Here is a 19,518-nt window from a genome sequence, read left to right on the forward strand (position 1 = left end):
ACTTTATTAGGTAGACCTGTACACCAGCTTGTTCATGTAAATCTTTCATCAGCCAACCATGTGGCAGCAACTAAAAGCATAAAAGCATGCAGATGTGGTCAAGAGGTTCAGCTTGTTTTTCAGACCAAATGTCAGAATGGGGAAGAAAGGCAATCTAAGTGACTTTGACAGTGAAATGATTGTTGGTACCAAACAGGGTGGATTGAGTATGTCAGAAACTGCTGATCTCCTGGGGTTTTCACACACAACTAGAATTTGCAGAGAATTGCGTGAAAAACAAAAAACATCCAGTGAGCAGCAGTTCTGCGGGCAGAAATGTACTGTAAATGAGAGCGGTCAGAGGAGATGGGTCACAGCTGACGGGAAGGCTACGGTAACTCAGATTACAACAGTGGTATGCAGAAGAGCATTTGGCTACAGAAGCAGAAGTCTAATAAATACCTAATAAAGTGCTCACTGAGTGTATGTGCATACATGAATTAATGTGAGAATATAATGTGTTTGTATGCATACATGTTTTTTCAGACTTTTGCAAGACAGTTGAATATTAGTTTATTTCCCATTCCTGTTGATGCACCAGATTTGGCTTGAATAAATATGCCTTAGAGGCAATGTCTAATCTGCTAACATGTGCTTATTTGCTTAGCAGGATACTAAGGAAACACAAATCACTGATAATTTAATTCAGTGAGATTGCTGCAATTAGGGATGCATTTCTGTATTATTTATTTTAAAGCACTTTAGGCTAAATGCTTATACCTGTCACCACAGGAATGTAGGATTCATTTTATTTGGACTAAACTGCATGTCAGTACGTTGATGATATGATCACATTTTTTGTGGATTACTTTTCCAGAAAACGCAGCAAATGTCAAACCAGAGCTGCCTTTCCTTCCATCAGAAACACGGGGATGGCCTGCGGTAACCTCAGGAGTTGAATGAGTATGCCTTCAGAACGTCGTTTCCGTTCACGGACTGCACTGAAGCCACGATGCTGACATAATCACAAGCCACTTTTGTGAATCCTCTGTGGGGGGGGAAATAGACAGTAACCATAGAGTTACATTATTAAAACAGCACAGCTTCCAAGTGGTAACCAAACACTTGCACCATTAAAACTGGAAAACCACATGCAGGGTTGAGGTTCCTTGTTGTGTGGGTACGTGGGGCGGCATTAGCTCAGGCGGTAAAAGAAGTCGTCTGGCAGTCGGAGGGTTGCCGGTTTGATCCCGGTTTGTGTGTCGAAGTGTCCCTGAGCAAGACACCTAACCCCCAAATACTCCTGATGAGCTGGTCTTGCATGGCAACCAGTCGCCGTTGGTGTGCGAGTGTGTGTGTGTGTGTGAATGAGAAGTATCAATTGTACATCGCTTTGGATAAAGGTGCTATACAAATGCCAACCATTTACCATTTACGTGTGTACATGATAGTAGTCTTAAAACTGCTACTTTGACCTTATTTAAGATTTCAAATGTGTGGTTTGAGTTGTGGCTGGCGGGGGTTTGGTACCTGGACATGGTGTGAGACCCCCCCAGCAGATGGAACTTGCTGTGTAGAGCTCGCTGTGTATTTGTCTCCTTCTTCCACGTGAGCACTCTCAGGGAGAGGTCACGAGAGGCGGTCACCACGCGGAAACTGTCCTGAACGAAAACCGTCAAAATCTCAGGGCAATACGATGGTTGTAGCAACCTGTATCAAACCTGGGTCAACCACGTAATCGTTTTGGATTCTGATGGTTTTCTGTGCTCCATTGATCTTGCCTGGTGCAACTGAGCCACCCAAGAGGACCAGAAGGTACGTTCCAATACACCACACAAGCTCTGTACAATGCGTAGGAAAGTATTTGAATCCAAAACAATTACATATTTGACAGGAATGACCTGTATGGGACACCAAATGGTATGAACTGGATCAATGAGTCTTACTGCACAAAGTGCTGCAATGGGTTGAGTGTGGTCCTCGAAACTGGCGAGCAGAACGCCTTTCAAGGTGTAAACTCTCAGTGTGTTCGCCGTGGCAACCAGTAGAGTGTCACTCCCTTGGGTTTGGAGGAGGACGTCAGGCTGCCTTGTCCCAACTGCCAGCTGAAACGTCTCGACCTGCTGAACTGAAACACAGGGACAGAATGAATGAATATCAATTCCTCCCGCCATTACAGGCACCTGCAAATGGAGGGGAATACTAATGATAGACGATGGCACGCTATTTTGATGTCTTGCTTCATTCTGTGGCTTGATTACATACTTTTGTTTTGAACTGGCTGAGGCTTGGGATTCACATAAAATCTGGACACGTGAGAGACACCACAGGCATTTTCCGGTTTTTCTGGTCACCTTTTCTGTCTAAAAATACCCAAGAACAAGGGTGTCCAATCTTTTCGAAAAAAGGCTGACGTGGGTGCAGGTCTTTGTTTCAGCCCAGCACTATGACACCTGATTTAACTGATTAACTTATCTCTGGCTTATCTTTGGCTGATCTCTGGCTGATCTTTGGCTGTGTTCGAAAAACACATGCTTAGCGTACTACTCATACTACATTTAAATGAAAATCTGCCTGAAATTGAATAGTATGCTAGTATGCTAGTATGCTAGGATGCGGGTTTGAACACAGCCTTTGTCTTCAATCAGGTCCTTGATCAGCAGAGTCAGGTGTGTTAGGGCAGGGCAATAGCAAAAGCCTGCACCCACACCAGCCCTTTTCGCCCAGGGCAGGACACCCCTGCTCTAGAGCTGCTTCAGTGCTATTCTTTGGTATATTTTCTGCTATTTTTAATTTAGCTGGCAGTGAGAATTATTCATTTATATTCCTTTTAGTTATTTAACAGACTCTGTGCCATGTGTAACAGCTAGCATTCCAAACATACCAATTATAAAGCTGGATATTTACTGAAAGGATTCAGGTTAGGTAACCTGCCCCACCTACAACTTGAAAAGCCACCCTTGGAGTTGCAAGCCCAGTTCCATAAACGTATAACCACCGATACAAAGCAGAATATATGTATGCGTCAGCAGTACTGTCATGTGACACCTTGTTTTGAAAGTTGAAATTAGAAGTTCACACGCAAAACTATATCGCTACCTCAAATGTGTGATCTTGTGAAAGGGAAATTAACTTCACCTAAAATGTCCGCTTGATATTTGGATTTTTTCAGGGAGATGCTGAAGACGGAGAGGGCATTGTTGCTCCGGTTGTGGGTATTGTGGATCAGAACCAGTCTGGCTGGTTCCGATGGAAGAAAGGCAGCAGCACAGCAGCCGGAGATGGGCAGAGACTGGCACAGTGGAGAGTCATCCTCAGAGGGACAGCTCAGACTTTCACTGAAGAACACCTGCGCAATGCAGCAGGACAATGACTGAGAAACACTGTCTCTCTGATGTCTAAACGGCAGAAACACTCTGTCTCTGATGTCTAAACTACAGAAACACTTTGTATCTCTGAGCCAGATTTAAAAAATGAAATAGTCCCAGAGGCTCTGTTGTGATCACAGATACGGACACATTAAAGACGGATTTACCAAGACTGGGAGACATTTACACAATTAATCACATTTGAATGCCCTCATTTGAAATTTTGCAATAGGAGACACCCATAAAAAGCTCACACATCCAGACTACTGAGACATACAGAGGAAGCAGACACAAGTAGTGAGGGAACCACAAGAAAACTAAAACTTGATTTACAGAAACATAGGTAATGGTCAATGAGATACAGCTTCACAACAGCATATTACAGTGAAGGAATTCACCAACACAGAGGACACAATTAGTATCATAATAGTGATATCCCATGAAAAAATAATTAATTGGATATAATAAAACAAACAGTAGAAGATGTAAGGGGAAGATGATGTTATGTGGCATACAAAACAAAACAAAATCTTACGGGGCAAAAAACAAAGATGTTGGTCCAGGAAAGAATAGTAACACAGATAATTAGGCTTGCCACACGTTCTGGTTTTCCCGGGATTGTTCTCTTTTTTGAGTGACTGCCCCGGATAATGACTATTCTTTCCCGGGACAGGAATTGTCCAGGTTTTTTCTACTTTCCAAATAGTTCCAAATAAAACCGGATTCTTCTACTGCTATTCTGTTTACGTTTACGTTACGTTACCTCTTTACGTTTAGACATCCAATCCCGTGTCTGTAAACAGGTAAAAATGAGTAAAACACAGCGACGATTGGCCATTTGCCTATACTTCGTTTTAATTGATTGCAGAAATACGAAAGTTTACCTTATCACCTAGCAACTGCTATCAGTCTGGTGCGTGCATTCACTTCAACGACCCCACCGTGGGAAAGTTGAGCTAGCTACTAGCCTAGAGGCAATCGCCTAATACTTCTGATTTATTCAGGATTTATTTTGTCGGTTTTATAAAATGCATTTAATATGTGCCTTAATATCCTCAGAAGAGGGGAAGAACCTATGTTTTTTTTGTTTTCTTTTTAAGAGAGGCAATAGGTAGTCCTATAACTGTTAACATACTAGGCTATATTTGCAAATATGGTTTAACGCCCCCGGTCGCGCGTCAAATGTCCCGGTTTTTCACAAATCAAATGTGGCAACCCTACAGATAATATTAACACAGAAAGTCGTACCTTGGTGTAATCGCTTCCCCATCTTCCCTGCGGGAAACACTGTTGCGTCTGAAACGCGATCCTTTACTAAATCCGGCCATGTGTCTCTGAAGCCTGAACTGGAGCGAGCCTGTCTCACTGTAGACTAAACTGGGGAAACATTACGTTTAACACCTCGGCCGTAGTCTGCTGCGACGATAAGAGTACCTTTGGGCTTGTATCGGCGCTCCCCTGTATCCCAGCTAAAAGCCATTTTCTGTCGGGAGATGAACTCAGGAGGTCGATTTTGAAGGTATCGAATACCACATGATGTGACAATTGCGACAGGGAAGGGCTCGTCAGAGTGTAGAGGGAACCCCTGCCAGTTCCAGCCTATAAAAGAAAAAGATTTAGTTTAATGTTCATTCATAACAATGCATCATTTGCTTAGTCTAATCAACTGTATGTCTCTTTGGATAAGAGTGTCTGCCAAATGCCTGTAATATATAGAGCACTTTTCAAGGTAAATGGTTGGCATTTATATAGCGCCTTTATCCAAAGCACTGTACAATTGATGCTTCTCATTCACCCATTCATACACACACTCACACACCAACAGCGATTGGCTGCCATGCAAGGCGCCGACCAGCTCGTCAGGAGCATTTGGGGGTTAGGTGTCTTGCTCAGGGACACTTCGACACAGCCCGGGCGGGGGATCGAACCGGCAACCCTCCGACTGCCAGACAACTGCTCTTACCGCCTGAGCCATGTCGCCCCACAGGTACTCAAAGACGCTTTACATAAAAGTGATACAATTGTTAATATACAATTAAATGGCACAACAACAAAAAAAGAAAAGAAAACATTCAATCAGGCATTAAAGGCAGCTTTAAAAAGGTTTTTAAAAAGAGTTTTGAGGGAGTTTTTGAAAATGGAAAGAGAGGAAGAGTCACGGATGGATTTGGAGAGAGAGTTCCAGAGGGAGGGGGTTGCGATGGAGAAGGCCCTGTCTGCCCCAGGTTCGGGGCTTGGTCCTGCACGGGGGGACAGCAGGTTGGCATCTGCTGAACGGAGGTCGCGGGAGGGAGTGTGCTGGTGGAGAAGGTCGGTGAGGTAGGGGGGAGCCTGGTTATGGAGAGCCTGGTTATGGAGAGCCCGGTTATGGAGAGTCTGGTTATGGAGAGCCTGGTTGTGGAGAGCCTGGTTATGGAGGGCCTGGTTATGGAGAGCCTGGTTATGGAGGGCCTGGTTATGGAGGGCCTGGTTGTGGAGAGGCCGGTTGTGGAGAGCCTGGTTATGGAGAGCCTGGTTATGGAGAGCCTGGTTATGGAGAGCCTGGTTGTGGAGGGCCTGGTTGGTGATGAGTAAGAGTTTGAATTGAAGTCGTTGTCTAACTGGAAGCCACTGGAGGGATTCAAGGACAGGAGTGATGTGGTCACGGGACCGGGAGTAGCTAAGCAGCCAGGCTGCAGAGTTCTGAATGTGCTGAAAGTTTATTGAGAATTTTGGAGGATGTGCCATAGAGGATGCTGTTGCAATAATCAATGCAGGATGTGATGAAGGCGTGGATCAGGGATAATCACTGGGGGATGTGATGAAGGCATGGATCAGAGATAATCAATGTGGGATGTGATGAAGGCATGGATCAGGGATAATCACTGGGGGATGTGATGAAGGCGTGGATCAGGGATAATCACTGGGGGATGTGATGAAGGCATGATCAGGGATAATCAATGCAGGATGTGATGAAGGCGTGGATCAGGGATAATCAATGCAGGATGTGATGAAGGCGTGGATCAGGGATAATCACTGGGGGATGTGATGAAGGCGTGGATCAGGGGTAATCACTGTGGGATGTGATGAAGGCGTGGATCAGGGATAATCACTGGGGGCTGTGATGAAGGCGTGGATCAGGGATAATCAATGTGGGATGTGATGAAGGCGTGGATCAGGGTTTCAGCAGCAGCGAAGGAGAGGAACGGGCGGAAGCGGACAATATTTTTGAGGTGAAAAAAGTTTTTGCTCTGTGATTTATGTGTTTGTGAAAAGGTTATTGTCAAAAATGACTCCAAGGTTACGGATATGATGGGATGGGAGCACTGTTTATGGTGAAGGAAAGGTTGTGAGTGGTTTTGGTGACAGCTTTAGAATTTAAGCCAGGAAAGGGCAGCGCCTATGATATTGAGGGAAGTTTCCAAATGGGAGAGAAGAATGGCATGGTTGATGGTGTCAAAAGCTGCACTGAGGTCGAAGAGGATAAGAATGTTGAGTTGGCCTGAATCTGAGGAGAAGAGGAGGCTTCAATAAAAAACAGCCATCTTGGACTATTTCTCTAACCATTTATAATGTTCACTCATAAATAACTTTGTCACAGACTGCTGAAGTTGAGTTTCTGGATTGCTAGCTTGCTAGAACGAACTTGCTATAGCTCAAATTAATTAGTTTGTGGAACAGACTAAGTAATCACAAGTGAGGCTGCATGTGCAGATGGCAAATAAGCACATGCAGGTTGACCAGTTCAGACGTAGCGCATGATAGTGACTGGTCAGTGCAGTCACAAGTGCTTGTGCCCTCACCATTAAGATACTACATTAACCCTCAAACCCACAGAGGAGTTTTAGCAGTAATGCAAATAAAATTGGGGGAAAACAATTCGGCCAAAATTTTTTACGGATAATGTTTCTGAACTGTTTTTTTACCTCTTGTTTGCATAACGCTACTGTAGTAATGTAGTAGTAACTGTAGTACATCTGAGGTAGATCAGTATGACTTATTTGGAAAACATTTTAGCCAACTATTCCTTTCAATATCTTAGGAGACAAGTGAGCAATGAGTTTGTTCCCATGGTGCTAAGCTGCGCAAGGACTACAAAAACACTAGAAGAAGAATGCAATAGGGAAGACTGAAGATGAACAAGGCGACATTTTAAATACTTATTTTTCCTTTTGAAGTGCTTTACAAGGGGATCTTTATCATTATTTGTATTAGGAGAATTATTCTATACGATAGTACCATATTTTTGTATTTTTGCTCAGTTAGTATTTTATTAGCGACAGAAATGGGACTTCAGAGGGGTTTAGTTTGCTGCCAGGCATGGGTCAAATACATAATTGTTTTGGATTAAAATACTTCTCTCTGCTTTACTGAGCCTGTCTAGTACATTGGAACCTATAAAATACTCTCAAAAAGTGCAAACCTGGTCCTCTTGGAGGCTCAATTGCGCCAGGCAAGATCAGTGGAGCACAGAACGGTATTTGAGACCCCGGTAGGGTTGCTGCATGGTGCCGACCACAGCGGAGCCCAGAGACGCTCACCACGAGGAGAGAGCGGCCCTCTGTTCTGTAGGCCAGTAGAGCCGCTCACCACGAGGAGAGAGCGCCCCTCTGTTCTGTAGGCCAGTAGAGACGCTCACCACGAGGACAGAGCAGCCCTCTGTGCTGTAGGCCAGTAGAGACGCTCACCACGAGGACAGAGCGGCCCTCTGTGCTGTAGGCCAGTAGAGACGCTCACCACGAGGACAGAGTGGCCCTCTGTTCTGTAGGCCAGCAGAGACCACAGCGGAGCGTAGAGCCGCTCACCACGAGGAGAGAGTGCCCCTCTGTGCTGTAGGCCAGTAGAGCCGCTCACCACGAGGACAGAGCGCCCCTCTGTGCTGTAGGCCAGCAGAGACGCTCACCACGAGGACAGAGCGCCCCTCTGTGCTGTAGGCCAGTAGAGCCGCTCACCACGAGGACAGAGCGCCCCTCTGTGCTGTAGGCCAGTAGAGCCGCTCACCACGAGGACAGAGCGCCCCTCTGTGCTGTAGGCCAGTAGAGACGCTCACCACGAGGACAGAGCGCCCCTCTGTGCTGTAGGCCAGTAGAGCCGCTCACCACGAGGACAGAGCGGCCCTCTGTGCTGTAGGCCAGTAGAGACGCTCACCACGAGGACAGAGCGGCCCTCTGTGCTGTAGGCCAGTAGAGACGCTCACCACGAGGACAGAGCGGCCCTCTGTGCTGTAGGCCAGTAGAGACGCTCACCACGAGGACAGAGCGGCCCTCTGTGCTGTAGGCCAGTAGAGCCGCTCACCACGAGGACAGAGCAGCCCTCTGTGCTGTAGGCCAGTAGAGACGCTCACCACGAGGACAGAGTGGCCCTCTGTTCTGTAGGCCAGCAGAGACGCTCACCACGAGGACAGAGCGCCCCTTTGTGCTGTAGGCCAGCAGAGACCACAGCAGAGCGTAGAGACGCTCACCACGAGGACAGAGCGCCCCTTTGTGCTGTAGGCCAGTAGAGACGCTCACCACGAGGACAGAGCGCCCCTCTGTGCTGTAGGCCAGCAGCCTGCATCCGGAGGAGGAGGTGGAGAAGGTGGCCACTTCCCTCCCGGAGAGCCCGTCCCAGGCCGACACCCTCCCGGTGGTGTCCGAGGTGAACAGGGTCCCCAGTTTGGGATCCAGGGTGATTTCACACAGAGGGCTCTGAGCAGGCGTGGCCCACAGCTGGACCCCCTGATAACAGCACAACAAGGAGATTTAGTACCTTTTTTTTTTTGACAAAGAGTATAAAAAGAAAGTTAGCTAATCATATACAGCAAGATTAATTACAAATAATGTACTTATGAGGAAAAAATAAATAAAGACGGGAGAAGAAAAACATACACAAATACACATTCCTAACAAATTAGTTGAAAGAATAAAAACAGGGAATAGTACATTGTTTCAATTTGAGGTACCGGGGAAAATAGCATTATAATATTTCAAAAGGGTATTGCTCTTTTTGATGTTTACCAAACTGAGATTCTGTAGGATTGAACTGAGCACCAGCAGAAAGGGAGATAACTTTTATTTTGTGAATAAAGAATATTCCAAATAAATGATGAAATTCACCAGGTATTCAAGAGCTCAGAAGATTTAGTGCCACGCATCACCCTCCCGACTGTATGACATCACGCACTGTATGACATCACGCATAAGAGCGATCCGCCTACCTGCTGGACGTCCCAAGCCCGGACCGTCCCGTCCGTGGACGCGCTGCAGACCACCGACGCAGAGCCCGAAACATCAGCCTCACTTCCCACCAGGTAAACCAAACCAACTACACTCCCTACGAGGTCAAAAAGAAAAAGGCAGCATCTTAATCAAGTGCACTCTATGATGATTCAGTAATTGCCATGTCAGTTGAACACAGTTTTGGACTGCATCATCATGGATTTTAAAAGGGCAGTTCAGTACTCTGAGTCAAACAAAGTGTTCATGTCTTCACGTGTTCAAGTGTTCGGGGCTTAGGATTAGTCAGTTAGATACAAGATCCATCCATCCATTATCTGAACCCGCTTATCCCGATCAGGGTCGCAGGGGGGCTGGAGCCTATCCCAGCATACATTGGGCGAAAGGCAGGAATACACCCTGGACAGGTCGCCAGTCTATCGCAGGGCACACACCATTCACTCACACACTCATACCTACGGGCAATTTAGACTCTCCAATCAGCCTAACGTGCATGTCTTTGGACTGTGGGAGGAAACCGGAGTACCCGAAGGAAACCCACGCAGACACGGGGAGAAGATGCAAACTCCGCACAGAGAGGCCCCGGCCGACGGGGATTCGAACCCAGGACCTCCTTGCTGTGAGGCGGCAGTGCTACCCACTGCACCATCCGTGCCACCTAGATACAAGATACAATAACAAATTATATTTTTCAACTCAGTCCAGGGGATTTGGGGAAAGGCTATCTTAACTGAAACAGGTCCGTTGGAGCAACTCTCAGTTTAGACCAGGGATGGGCAACTCCATTCCTGGAGGGCAGGTGAAGATGCAGGAGGCATCTGAGCTATGGCATGTAGTACGTGATTATTCACCAGCTGTACATTATTTTACCAGCAGGTGTCACTAGTGTGCACTTGAGGCCTCTAGAAATTAACCTATCTGCGATACAATTGGCTGGAAAGCTTCAATGGTTCACAAAGCCTCATTTCACCGTCACTCTCTTCCGATCGCTGGCTCAATGTTATGGGCAGCGCCATCTTGAAGGAATGTTTTGGCAAGGTTGCGAGAGTGGGCGGGGCTTAGTTGTTTTCCACCTTCTCCCTTTACCTGTGAGTCATGAGTGAAGACGGCCCAGCCAATCAGTGGGTTCCAACACTCTACTGTTAGAATGTCTTTAGCGTTACTATAAAGGTTTTAGCGTTACCACGACAACCTGTATTACAGTCAAACCTTAATACTTGCATGTCACAAGGGTGATTTATAAAAATGTATGGTCTACGGTTGAAATACAACCTGTTCGTCTACAATAACTCATGCTCATATTATTTCTAGATACAGCTCACCATATGACATGACACAACATATTTTTGTTCAAATATCCAAATCGTGAACCAAATGGTGGCTACACAAATGCATCAACAAACAAAAACTGTTAGAGTACTTCCACAATCGCGGTCACTGTGACGCTTTTACATACAAGTGCTTTTGTTTTAAACAATGACACTATTTCACTTACGCTCAAGATAATTTATGCATCCGGTCTATGACTCATCTAGCCTTGTTATAAGCACCACTCTGCATGCATCCAGTGGGCTAAATTAATGCATAACAAGGTAGAAAGAATAGTGGGCTACGGCCTAATTAACACCACGCACACACACGACATGAAAATGAATGTTTCAAGACAGGTATTGCAAATATGACTGAAACTGGTGTAATTTAAAAAGAAATAAGATGTTACTGTCATATAACTCAAAATGAAATTGTACAAGAATTGTAAATTTGCTACAAGAACATTAAACTCATATCGGGCTGCGCGATATAGCTATGGCGGTACATCGAATATATATATCTTTTTTTATCGCAATAACAACCATGTCTGGCAGGTGGCGGTAGGTTTGTTCCTTCTTTCGTCTTCAGTCATACTTCATACGGTAACACATCTAAGTGAAATGCTTCCGGGGCAGAAAAAAACATCACTTCTATCTATCTATTCGATGTTGGTTAACTTACCTATTAGCTTTGAAAAACACATCGCTTACGTTTTCGCTCTTCATCCTTTTTATCTACCACACGGAAACAAGTGTGGTCCTGTTGCTGTCATATCAACATTGAAAGAAAATCTAACACCGCATGCCGGAGATAATTGTTACTGCGCTTACAAAAACAAAATAGTTATACCGCGACGGCTACATCGCCCAGCCCTACCAGTGTGCCCTCTCAGGCTCCGGCAGGTGTAGTCGGCCCCTGACCGCCCGGTCTCCATGTTGTGCTCTAACCGGGACCGCTGTAAGTAGTAGGTCTTCCAGCTTCCTTTGCCACACTCTGAGCGTGTCACATTGCAGAAAGTCCACCGCTGTAGACTCATCTGTCTGGGTGAAGAATGTTTCACATGTCAGTACTGTTGCCAATAGCCATTAGTAGAACTGCCATTTTAAAAACACAAGTATCTCTATAGTTTATTTTTTATCAATTAACAAAATGCATAAACAGAAGAAGTGAATGAACAGAAGAACAGCTTCAGAACAGCATCAATTCTTCTAGGTATAGTTGCACAGTTTTTGGAATTCGGCGGGTAGGTTGTTCCATCTTAGAGAACTAAGGCAGCCTCAAATGCTTCTGTCTCTTCATGTAGGCTCTGTGGGGGCCATACCATCACTTCTCCTCCTTGTTCTTATTTACGCTTCTTAATGACATTGAATAAATTTGGGGCCAATCAGATGCCTCCCTGATGGTATTGCATGATGGATAAGTATCTGCCTTTACTTCTCAGCATCGAGGAGACCATTAATTCTGACCAAATCCACAACTCCATTTGCAGAAATGCAGCCCCAAACATGCAGGGAACCTCCACCATGCTTCACTGTTGCCTGCAGGCACTCATTCTGTACCATTCTCCAGCCCTTCAGCGAACAAAATGCCTTCTGCTACAGCCAAATATTTCACATTTTGACTCATCAGCCCAGAGAACCTGCTGCCATTTTTCTGCACTCCAGTTTCCTGTGTTTTCGTGCATAGTTGAGTCGCTTGGCCTGTTTCCACATCTGAGGTATGGCTTTTTGGCCACAGTTCTTCCATGAAGACCATTTCTGACCAGACCTCTCCACACAGTAGATGGCTGTACATGGGTCCCACTGGATTCTGCCAATTCTGAGCTGATGGCACTGCTGGACATCTTCTGATTGTGAAGGGAAGTAAGCATGATGTGTCTGTCATCTGCTGCACTAAGTTTCCTTGGCCGACCACGTTTCTTTGTGCTTCTTCAACAGAGCTTGGACAGCACAACTGGAAACCCCTGTCTGCCTTGAAATTTCTGCCTGGGAGAGACCTTGCTGATGCAGTATAACTACCTTGTGTCTTGTTGCTGTGCTCAGTCTTGCCATGGTGTATGATTCTGACATTAAACTGTCTTCAGCAACCTCACCTTGGGAGCAGAGTTAGGCTGTTCCTCAGCCAGGTTTAACCCCCCTATGCAGCAGTTTCTGTGTCAGTTAATGATTGTGTTTCAACCTACATATCAAATTGATTATCATTAGCTCCCGTTTGGTATAATTGCTTAATCAGACACCTGACTATATGCCAACAAAATCCCTGACAAGTGCAAGTGTACCTAGAAGAATTGATGCTGGTTTGAAGGCAAAGGGTAGTCACACCAAGTATTCTAAAATGAAATTACCTAATAAGGAAGAACAAGTAATGTGTGTAGAGGGCGGCCTGTAGCGTAGTGGTTAAGGTGAATGACTGGGACACGCAAGGTCGGTGGTTCTAATCCCAGTGTAGCCACAATAAGATCCTCACAGCCCTTGAGCAAGGCCCTTAACCCTGCATTGCTCCAGGGGAGGATTGTCTCCTGCTTAGTCTAATCAACTGTACGTCGCTCTGGATAAGAGCGTCTGCCAAATGCCAATAATGTAAAAAATGTAATGCAAAGCCATGTACTGGCGTGATGGTGGATCTGAAGCCACTCGTCAATGGCTGATGATGCATTGCTATATTTAGAGTTGACCACTAGAGGGCAGCAGAAATTCATCCATGTGCTGCATAGTACATTATGCACCCGATAGGCGGTGGACATGCGTAAATGAAATTGGCAGCTAGACAGTCAGTGTAAATTAAAATTAATCGTGTGAAATTCCCTCTAGTCTCTGAACTCCAGACTCTACATCCCTCCGTATGCACTTTCTAGTTTACCTACTAGTTTCACACATTAAACCTATCGGGCAGCGGAGGAGGGGAATGCCCCTATAGCTGGGTTCCTCCCAATATTTCTTCCCATCGAGGAGTTTCTCGCCACGGTTTTGTACCTCATATGCTATTGGGGGCTTAGGGATGATATGTTTAAGTCTCTCCTGTGTTACTCTGTAAAGTGTCTTTGCGACAGTCTTCCTAATAATAGGACATACGAAATTTCTCTGGACTAAATTCATATAGCCTACTGTTTGTAAACTTTTTAACCTAGATCTCAGATCTTGTGAAAAACGTGACAATTGCAAATGCCAAGGACTCTTATTTTCAGATCTTATTTTCAGCAGACTGTAGGCTAACTCTTGCAGTACTGTTATACTGTTATTCACAGTCTGTTTATTCGTCAGATTTTATTTTCTCCGTTGCTAGATTTCTGTTTTACAACATTGAAAATGTTGGCGACGTGCAGGCTTTAGCTGCAGGTTTCCCAGTTCACTAATGCCATAGAAATAAAAACTCACCTCCACAACCATGGCGTTACCGCAGCTTCATGCCAAAACTTCGTATGGAGCCGGAATTGAGTTAGGAATTATAAAAAAAGGAAAGCATGTTAGCGGACAAAACACAGCAGAAACCTGCTCATTGTTTGTCAAATTAGCATGTTATCGCAAAGGTACAGTTAAAGAACCGCAGTTCGTCCTGAATATATTGTAACCTGGCGGTAGACTACCTGACTTGTGGCAGTGGAAGCTAGATATCAAGCTAGATAGGAAGGATTCGAATATGAAACATTCTTTCTAGCTAGCTACTTATAAAAATAGAAAGTTTCAATGTATTCTTTTTCTTACCTTACAGACCCCGGAAGCTCTTATTAAATCATCTTCATCGAAGTATGAGAAAATAAGAATCAAGCAATCCAAAGAAAGATTGGAGGAATCAAAATCCATGATAAGCCTTTTACCAAGATACAGCAAATTGCACTTTGTTTTGCTAGACAAACTCTTAATTTAGCTTGTTCACAGGATAATCCTGAACCTGCAATGAATGTTTAATAAATGACTGCGTTTTAGGTATTTGTATGAAATCATGTGTGCTGTACTAACTAACCGACACGGTTAGAAATCCAAATGGTCGAAAATAATATTGTGTATTATTTATATATAATAAAATAATTAATATTGTCAGCTCTCTTCTATAATCACGCCCATGTAAATAATCACGAAACTATCTTCCGTCTTTCAAAAAACAGTTTTACTACGGCGTCTCAGAAAGGACACTGTGTAGTGGTGTCTTAAGCAGGCCATTATGTTAGCAACCGACAGTGGCTCAGAAGTGCAAAACACAAAAACAGGTTTAAAAAAAAAAAAACAGGAAAATAATACTATTATAAAAATATAGTCTGTTGAATGTATCAATGAAAGAAAGAGTAAGTAGAAAGTTTCTCTCTTTAGAGAGAAAGTTTTATATCCCTATCAATATTGGAAGACTGGACGGTGGAAAACTATTACGCTTTTAGAACCAAAATGTTTCCTTTTGTAATATTTTTTTACATTTTTCAATTGGGTCGAACCCTGAATCGCCGCTTGTACGAAAAACAAAAACGCTTTTGCAGGAGCAACCAGGATCCTCTTTGGGATCATCTAGAGCAGTGGTTCTTAACCTTATTGGAGGTACTGAACCCTGCAAGCTTCATCAGGGCATTCACCGAACCCTTCGTAATTGGAAAAATAAAATATGATTTCTTCAAAACATAGGTATATATTTTATTGGAAAATAAAATATATACCTATGCTTTTATCGAACCCCCTGGGGTTAACCCAGGTTAAGAACCACTGATCTAGAGGATGCATCATCTGCAGAACACCACAGTGGTGAGGCCAGCCTCCCTTATGGACATCATTGAGAAGCTGATGGGGAACTGCCTGCAGGAAGATCACACCCCCACACGCTGGACATACCAATGGATACAATTGCCCTTGTCCTCATGCCTAGAAGATCCACAACCCGTCTCCACAAGCAACACATTTGCAGCTGGGGTGGACTATGCGCCACCCACACCTGCAACCTGCACCACAAGTGCCACGCCCCGGGACCAGGTCCAGAGGGGAGTGGCTGTCACTGAGGCAGACATGCTCCCCGGAAGCCCTGCATCGACACGCAACGCTGGGGCAGACATGCTCCCCGGAAGCCCTGCATCGACACGCAACGCTGGGGCAGACATGCTCCCCGGAAGCCCTGCATCGACACGCAACGCTGGGGCAGACATGCTCCCCTGAAGCCCTGCATCGACACGCAACGCTGGGGCAGACATGCTCCCCGGAAGCCCTGCATCGACACGCAACGCTGGGGCAGACATGCTCCCCTGAAGCCCTGCATCGACACGCAACGCTGGGGCAGACATGCTCCCCGGAAGCCCTGCATCGACACGCAACGCTGGGGCAGACATGCTCCCCGGAAGCCCTGCATCGACACGCAACCACATGACACCACATGACCTGAAAGGGCCCCGAGACACCACGACAACTGGGAACTGGAACCAGTCCCACAACAACCCTGGAGAACCACATGCAGAGGGGACCGTGGTCACTGTGGCAACACCCCTAACCCCATCCTCCCATTCTATTCTAGCATGTTTACACCTTGCTGGATGTGTGTTTAGAAAATAATCAATTAAGGGGAATTACAACTCAGGTCAGACATCCCTGCTTAAAATAAATTAATTGAAATACTTTAATTTTGAGTCATCTTGCTTTTCATGCACAGGTGAGGTGGCTCTCTGGTCCCTGGTGGCACTGGCCGTTGAGAGATACATAGTGGTTGTCACGTTTCAGGTCTGTCTCGCCATGTTTTATGTTAATTCATGTTGTCTTAGTCACGTAGTGTCTTATCATGTATTATGTTAGTCTAGGTTCGTCATGTTGTTTAGTTTATTTCTTGTTACGATTTATTTTCTCGTCATGTCTAGTTATGTTTCGTTACGATTATATTACCTTGTTATGTTGAATGGTTATCGTCTTAGTTTCGTTTTGTATTATGTTTTGATTTATGTTTATTGTTACGTTAACTGGTCGTTGTTTATGCATACACTTTTACATGTCTTTCCGCAAACCTTGCGTTCCGCCTTTTCTCTCTCGCTCCTTCTGTCATTCACTCCCTAATTATTTCCATTTGTCTATTTACTAAAACGACTAACGCTAGATCAGGATTGGGTAGAAACTAACAAGACTAATCATGTGTTCATGTTACCTTACGTTTCTCGTGCATGTTATTTACTAATTTACTAATGCTAGGGCAGGATAGGTTTATTACTAACGATTACTAATCTCCTTGTTAAACTTGTCATCCATCGCACCTGTTTTCCATTTCCTTGCTACGCTCTAACTAATTGTCTACACCTGTCTACACCCGCATTTATAGCCCAGTCGCGCAACTGTTCTTCGCGAAATTGTCTGCCTCTTGAACTCCAAAGCAACTCTTGAGCATTTCTATTATTGATTACACGTTACGATCCAAGCCTGTTTACCGACCATAGTTTATTGATTTCTGTTTTGTTGACCACCGCTTGTTTTTGACCACGTCCTCGCCTACCGTCTTTGTACTTTTGCCTCGTTGATTGTTTTATGGTTTCGACTTCCGCACCGCCCTCGACTACGACTCTGCCTGCCGTCCGCCTGTACTTCAGCCCCGCTGACAGCTCTCCTGCTACCGGACCTCCCTGCACGTTTACCGACTACGAGTTTGCCTCTTCCCTCGGCACCGTGCTTTTTGTTTGTTTACTTTTTGTTTGGCTGGATCTACGTGTATGGACTTTGCTTGTGTTGACTACTCTCCTGGGATTCGTCCCGAATAAAGCCCTGAGGGGTCTTTATATTACTATTGTTTCTGAGTCGTGCATTTTGGGTCCAACCCCCACGCACCCGTCTCAGTGGTCTGCAAACCCATGGGCAGCTTCAAATTCACCGCCACCCATGCTATGATTGGCATTGTATTCACCTGGATAATGGCTATGTCAGGTGCTGCCCCACCCCTTGTTGGCTGGTCCCGGTAGGTCAGACATTTGATGATAAATCAGCAGCCCACACTGTATTTGTATTTTTATATCACTTACAGCTCACAAGATCTGTACTTTCCTCCCTTCCAACACAGGTACATTCCTGAGGGCCTGCAATGCTCCTGAGGGCCTGATTAATACACCCTCAACCCAGACTACAACAATGAGTCCTTTGTGATGTACATGTTCAGCTGCCACTTCTGTGTCTTCCTCATTTTCTTCACATATGGCAGCCTGGTCTGCACAGTCAAGGCGGTAAGAATCACACTAAATTTGTCAGGGCAAGTGGGAGCAAACAACTGTTTTGAGATGTGAAGCCATTGCTGTCGCTTCCAGTCTGAGCCCTGAGAGAGAGCGCCCTGAAAATATTTAATGTGGTAGTTACATTACACATACTACCTTTTATACTAGCTGCTATATTGTTTTAAAGGATAATTTTCATTTTACAAAATAAGAAGGTACAAACATATTGTTTTATGTGGCTAACAGTATAGATGGGCATTATAATGTAGCTGTACCAAACTGAACAATTTCCTGGGTGCTTAGATGATTCACTCTTGTACGACAATTTTGACCCTGTTTGTCTGTCCTATCCTCTCTCTTCCCAGGCTGCAGCTCAACAGCAGGAATCTGCCTCCACCCAGAAAGCAGAGAAGGAAGTGACACGCATGGTCATCTTGATGGTTTTTGGCTTCCTGTTGGCCTGGTGCCCCTATGCTAGCTATGCTGGCTACATCTTCATGAACAAGGGAATGGCATTCTCTGCCCAGAGCATGGCTGTACCAGCCTTCTTCGCCAAGACCTCAGCCATTTTCAACCCCATCATCTATGTGCTCCTAAACAAACAGGTGAGCTTAGCTTTCATGGGAATATACACTCAGTGGGAACTTTATTAGGTATTTATTAGACTAATTCTTTAGACTTCTGCTGTTGCCTATCCACTTAGAGTTATGATGAGTTGTGTGTTCAGATTTGCTCTTCTGCATGTCACTGTTGTAATGTGTGGTCCTTCTCCTCTGATCTCTCTCATTAACGAGGTGTTTCTGTCTGCAGAACTACTGCTTACTGTTTTTTTTTTTCGTTTTTTGCACCATTCTTTGCAATCGTGTGTGCGTGACAATACCAGGTGATCAGCAGTTTCTGAGATACTCAAACCAGCCTGTCTGGAGGACGCCCTTACCCAGGCAGCGGGTCTTATGGGGCTCCATCGGAGCTCGCTACAAGAGGGTCGGCGCAGAGGAGGACCTCGCGCGTTCCTCCTCTGCCGCCGACCCTCTCGTAGCGAGCTCCGATGGAGCTACAAGACCCAGTGCCCGGGGAAGAGCATCCTCCCTCGGCCCCGCCAAATTCAACTTCTGCAGCAATTTCTTGCCTCTGCAACACTTCAAAACTAGACCCGGACCTCATGGATGAGTTAGGTTGAGTTGAAAGACGTAAAGATTTTTGCAAGATGTAACTTGATTTTCCATAATTTGTCGTCAAAACTCCCGTTTTCTTGCTTCCTGCATACAGGACCCAGGATGCATTGCGATAAGGGGAACAGTCTATTGAGGAACAAAGAAATCAGACCTGTTTCAGAACACAATGAGGTAGGTCCTTAAATTGCTGTCCTTAAAGGAACTATCATTCCTTAGACAGCATAACATTTTAATTTCACTTAACATAAAGAGCAATATATATCCAGGGCATAACATTAATTTAATTGAACACATAGACCTTAACAAAATAACAGCCCCATTGGACTCAATATCTCCCATTTTCT

The 19,518-nt window shown here is 45.1% G+C and overlaps 2 protein-coding genes across 2 annotated transcripts; one reads left to right on the forward strand and one right to left on the reverse strand.

Moving 5' to 3' along the window:
* Positions 1 to 535: 535 nt before the first annotated feature.
* Positions 536 to 14,933, reverse strand: fbxw12 (F-box and WD repeat domain containing 12). The gene is made up of 10 exons (XM_061256648.1): positions 14,554 to 14,933; positions 14,227 to 14,264; positions 11,729 to 11,892; positions 9,523 to 9,638; positions 8,837 to 9,043; positions 4,782 to 4,946; positions 3,118 to 3,328; positions 1,926 to 2,107; positions 1,510 to 1,640; positions 536 to 1,027 (listed from the first exon to the last, which is right to left on the reverse strand). Exons 1-10 carry the CDS (start codon positions 14,650 to 14,652, stop codon positions 928 to 930), a joined length of 1,413 nt encoding a protein of 470 aa, XP_061112632.1. The 5' UTR covers positions 14,653 to 14,933; the 3' UTR covers positions 536 to 927.
* Positions 14,934 to 16,104: 1,171 nt separating this feature from the next.
* LOC133138604 (green-sensitive opsin-1-like) lies at positions 16,105 to 19,179 on the forward strand. The gene is given in 6 exon segments (XM_061257505.1): positions 16,105 to 16,296; positions 16,447 to 16,540; positions 17,632 to 17,749; positions 17,852 to 18,011; positions 18,365 to 18,604; positions 19,039 to 19,179. Coding segments are annotated over 6 exon segments (945 nt in total).
* Positions 19,180 to 19,518: the final 339 nt, after the last annotated feature.

Source organism: Conger conger, chromosome 10 (genome assembly GCF_963514075.1).
Source record: "Conger conger chromosome 10, fConCon1.1, whole genome shotgun sequence".
In the NCBI taxonomy this organism is placed as follows: domain Eukaryota; kingdom Metazoa; phylum Chordata; class Actinopteri; order Anguilliformes; family Congridae; genus Conger; species Conger conger.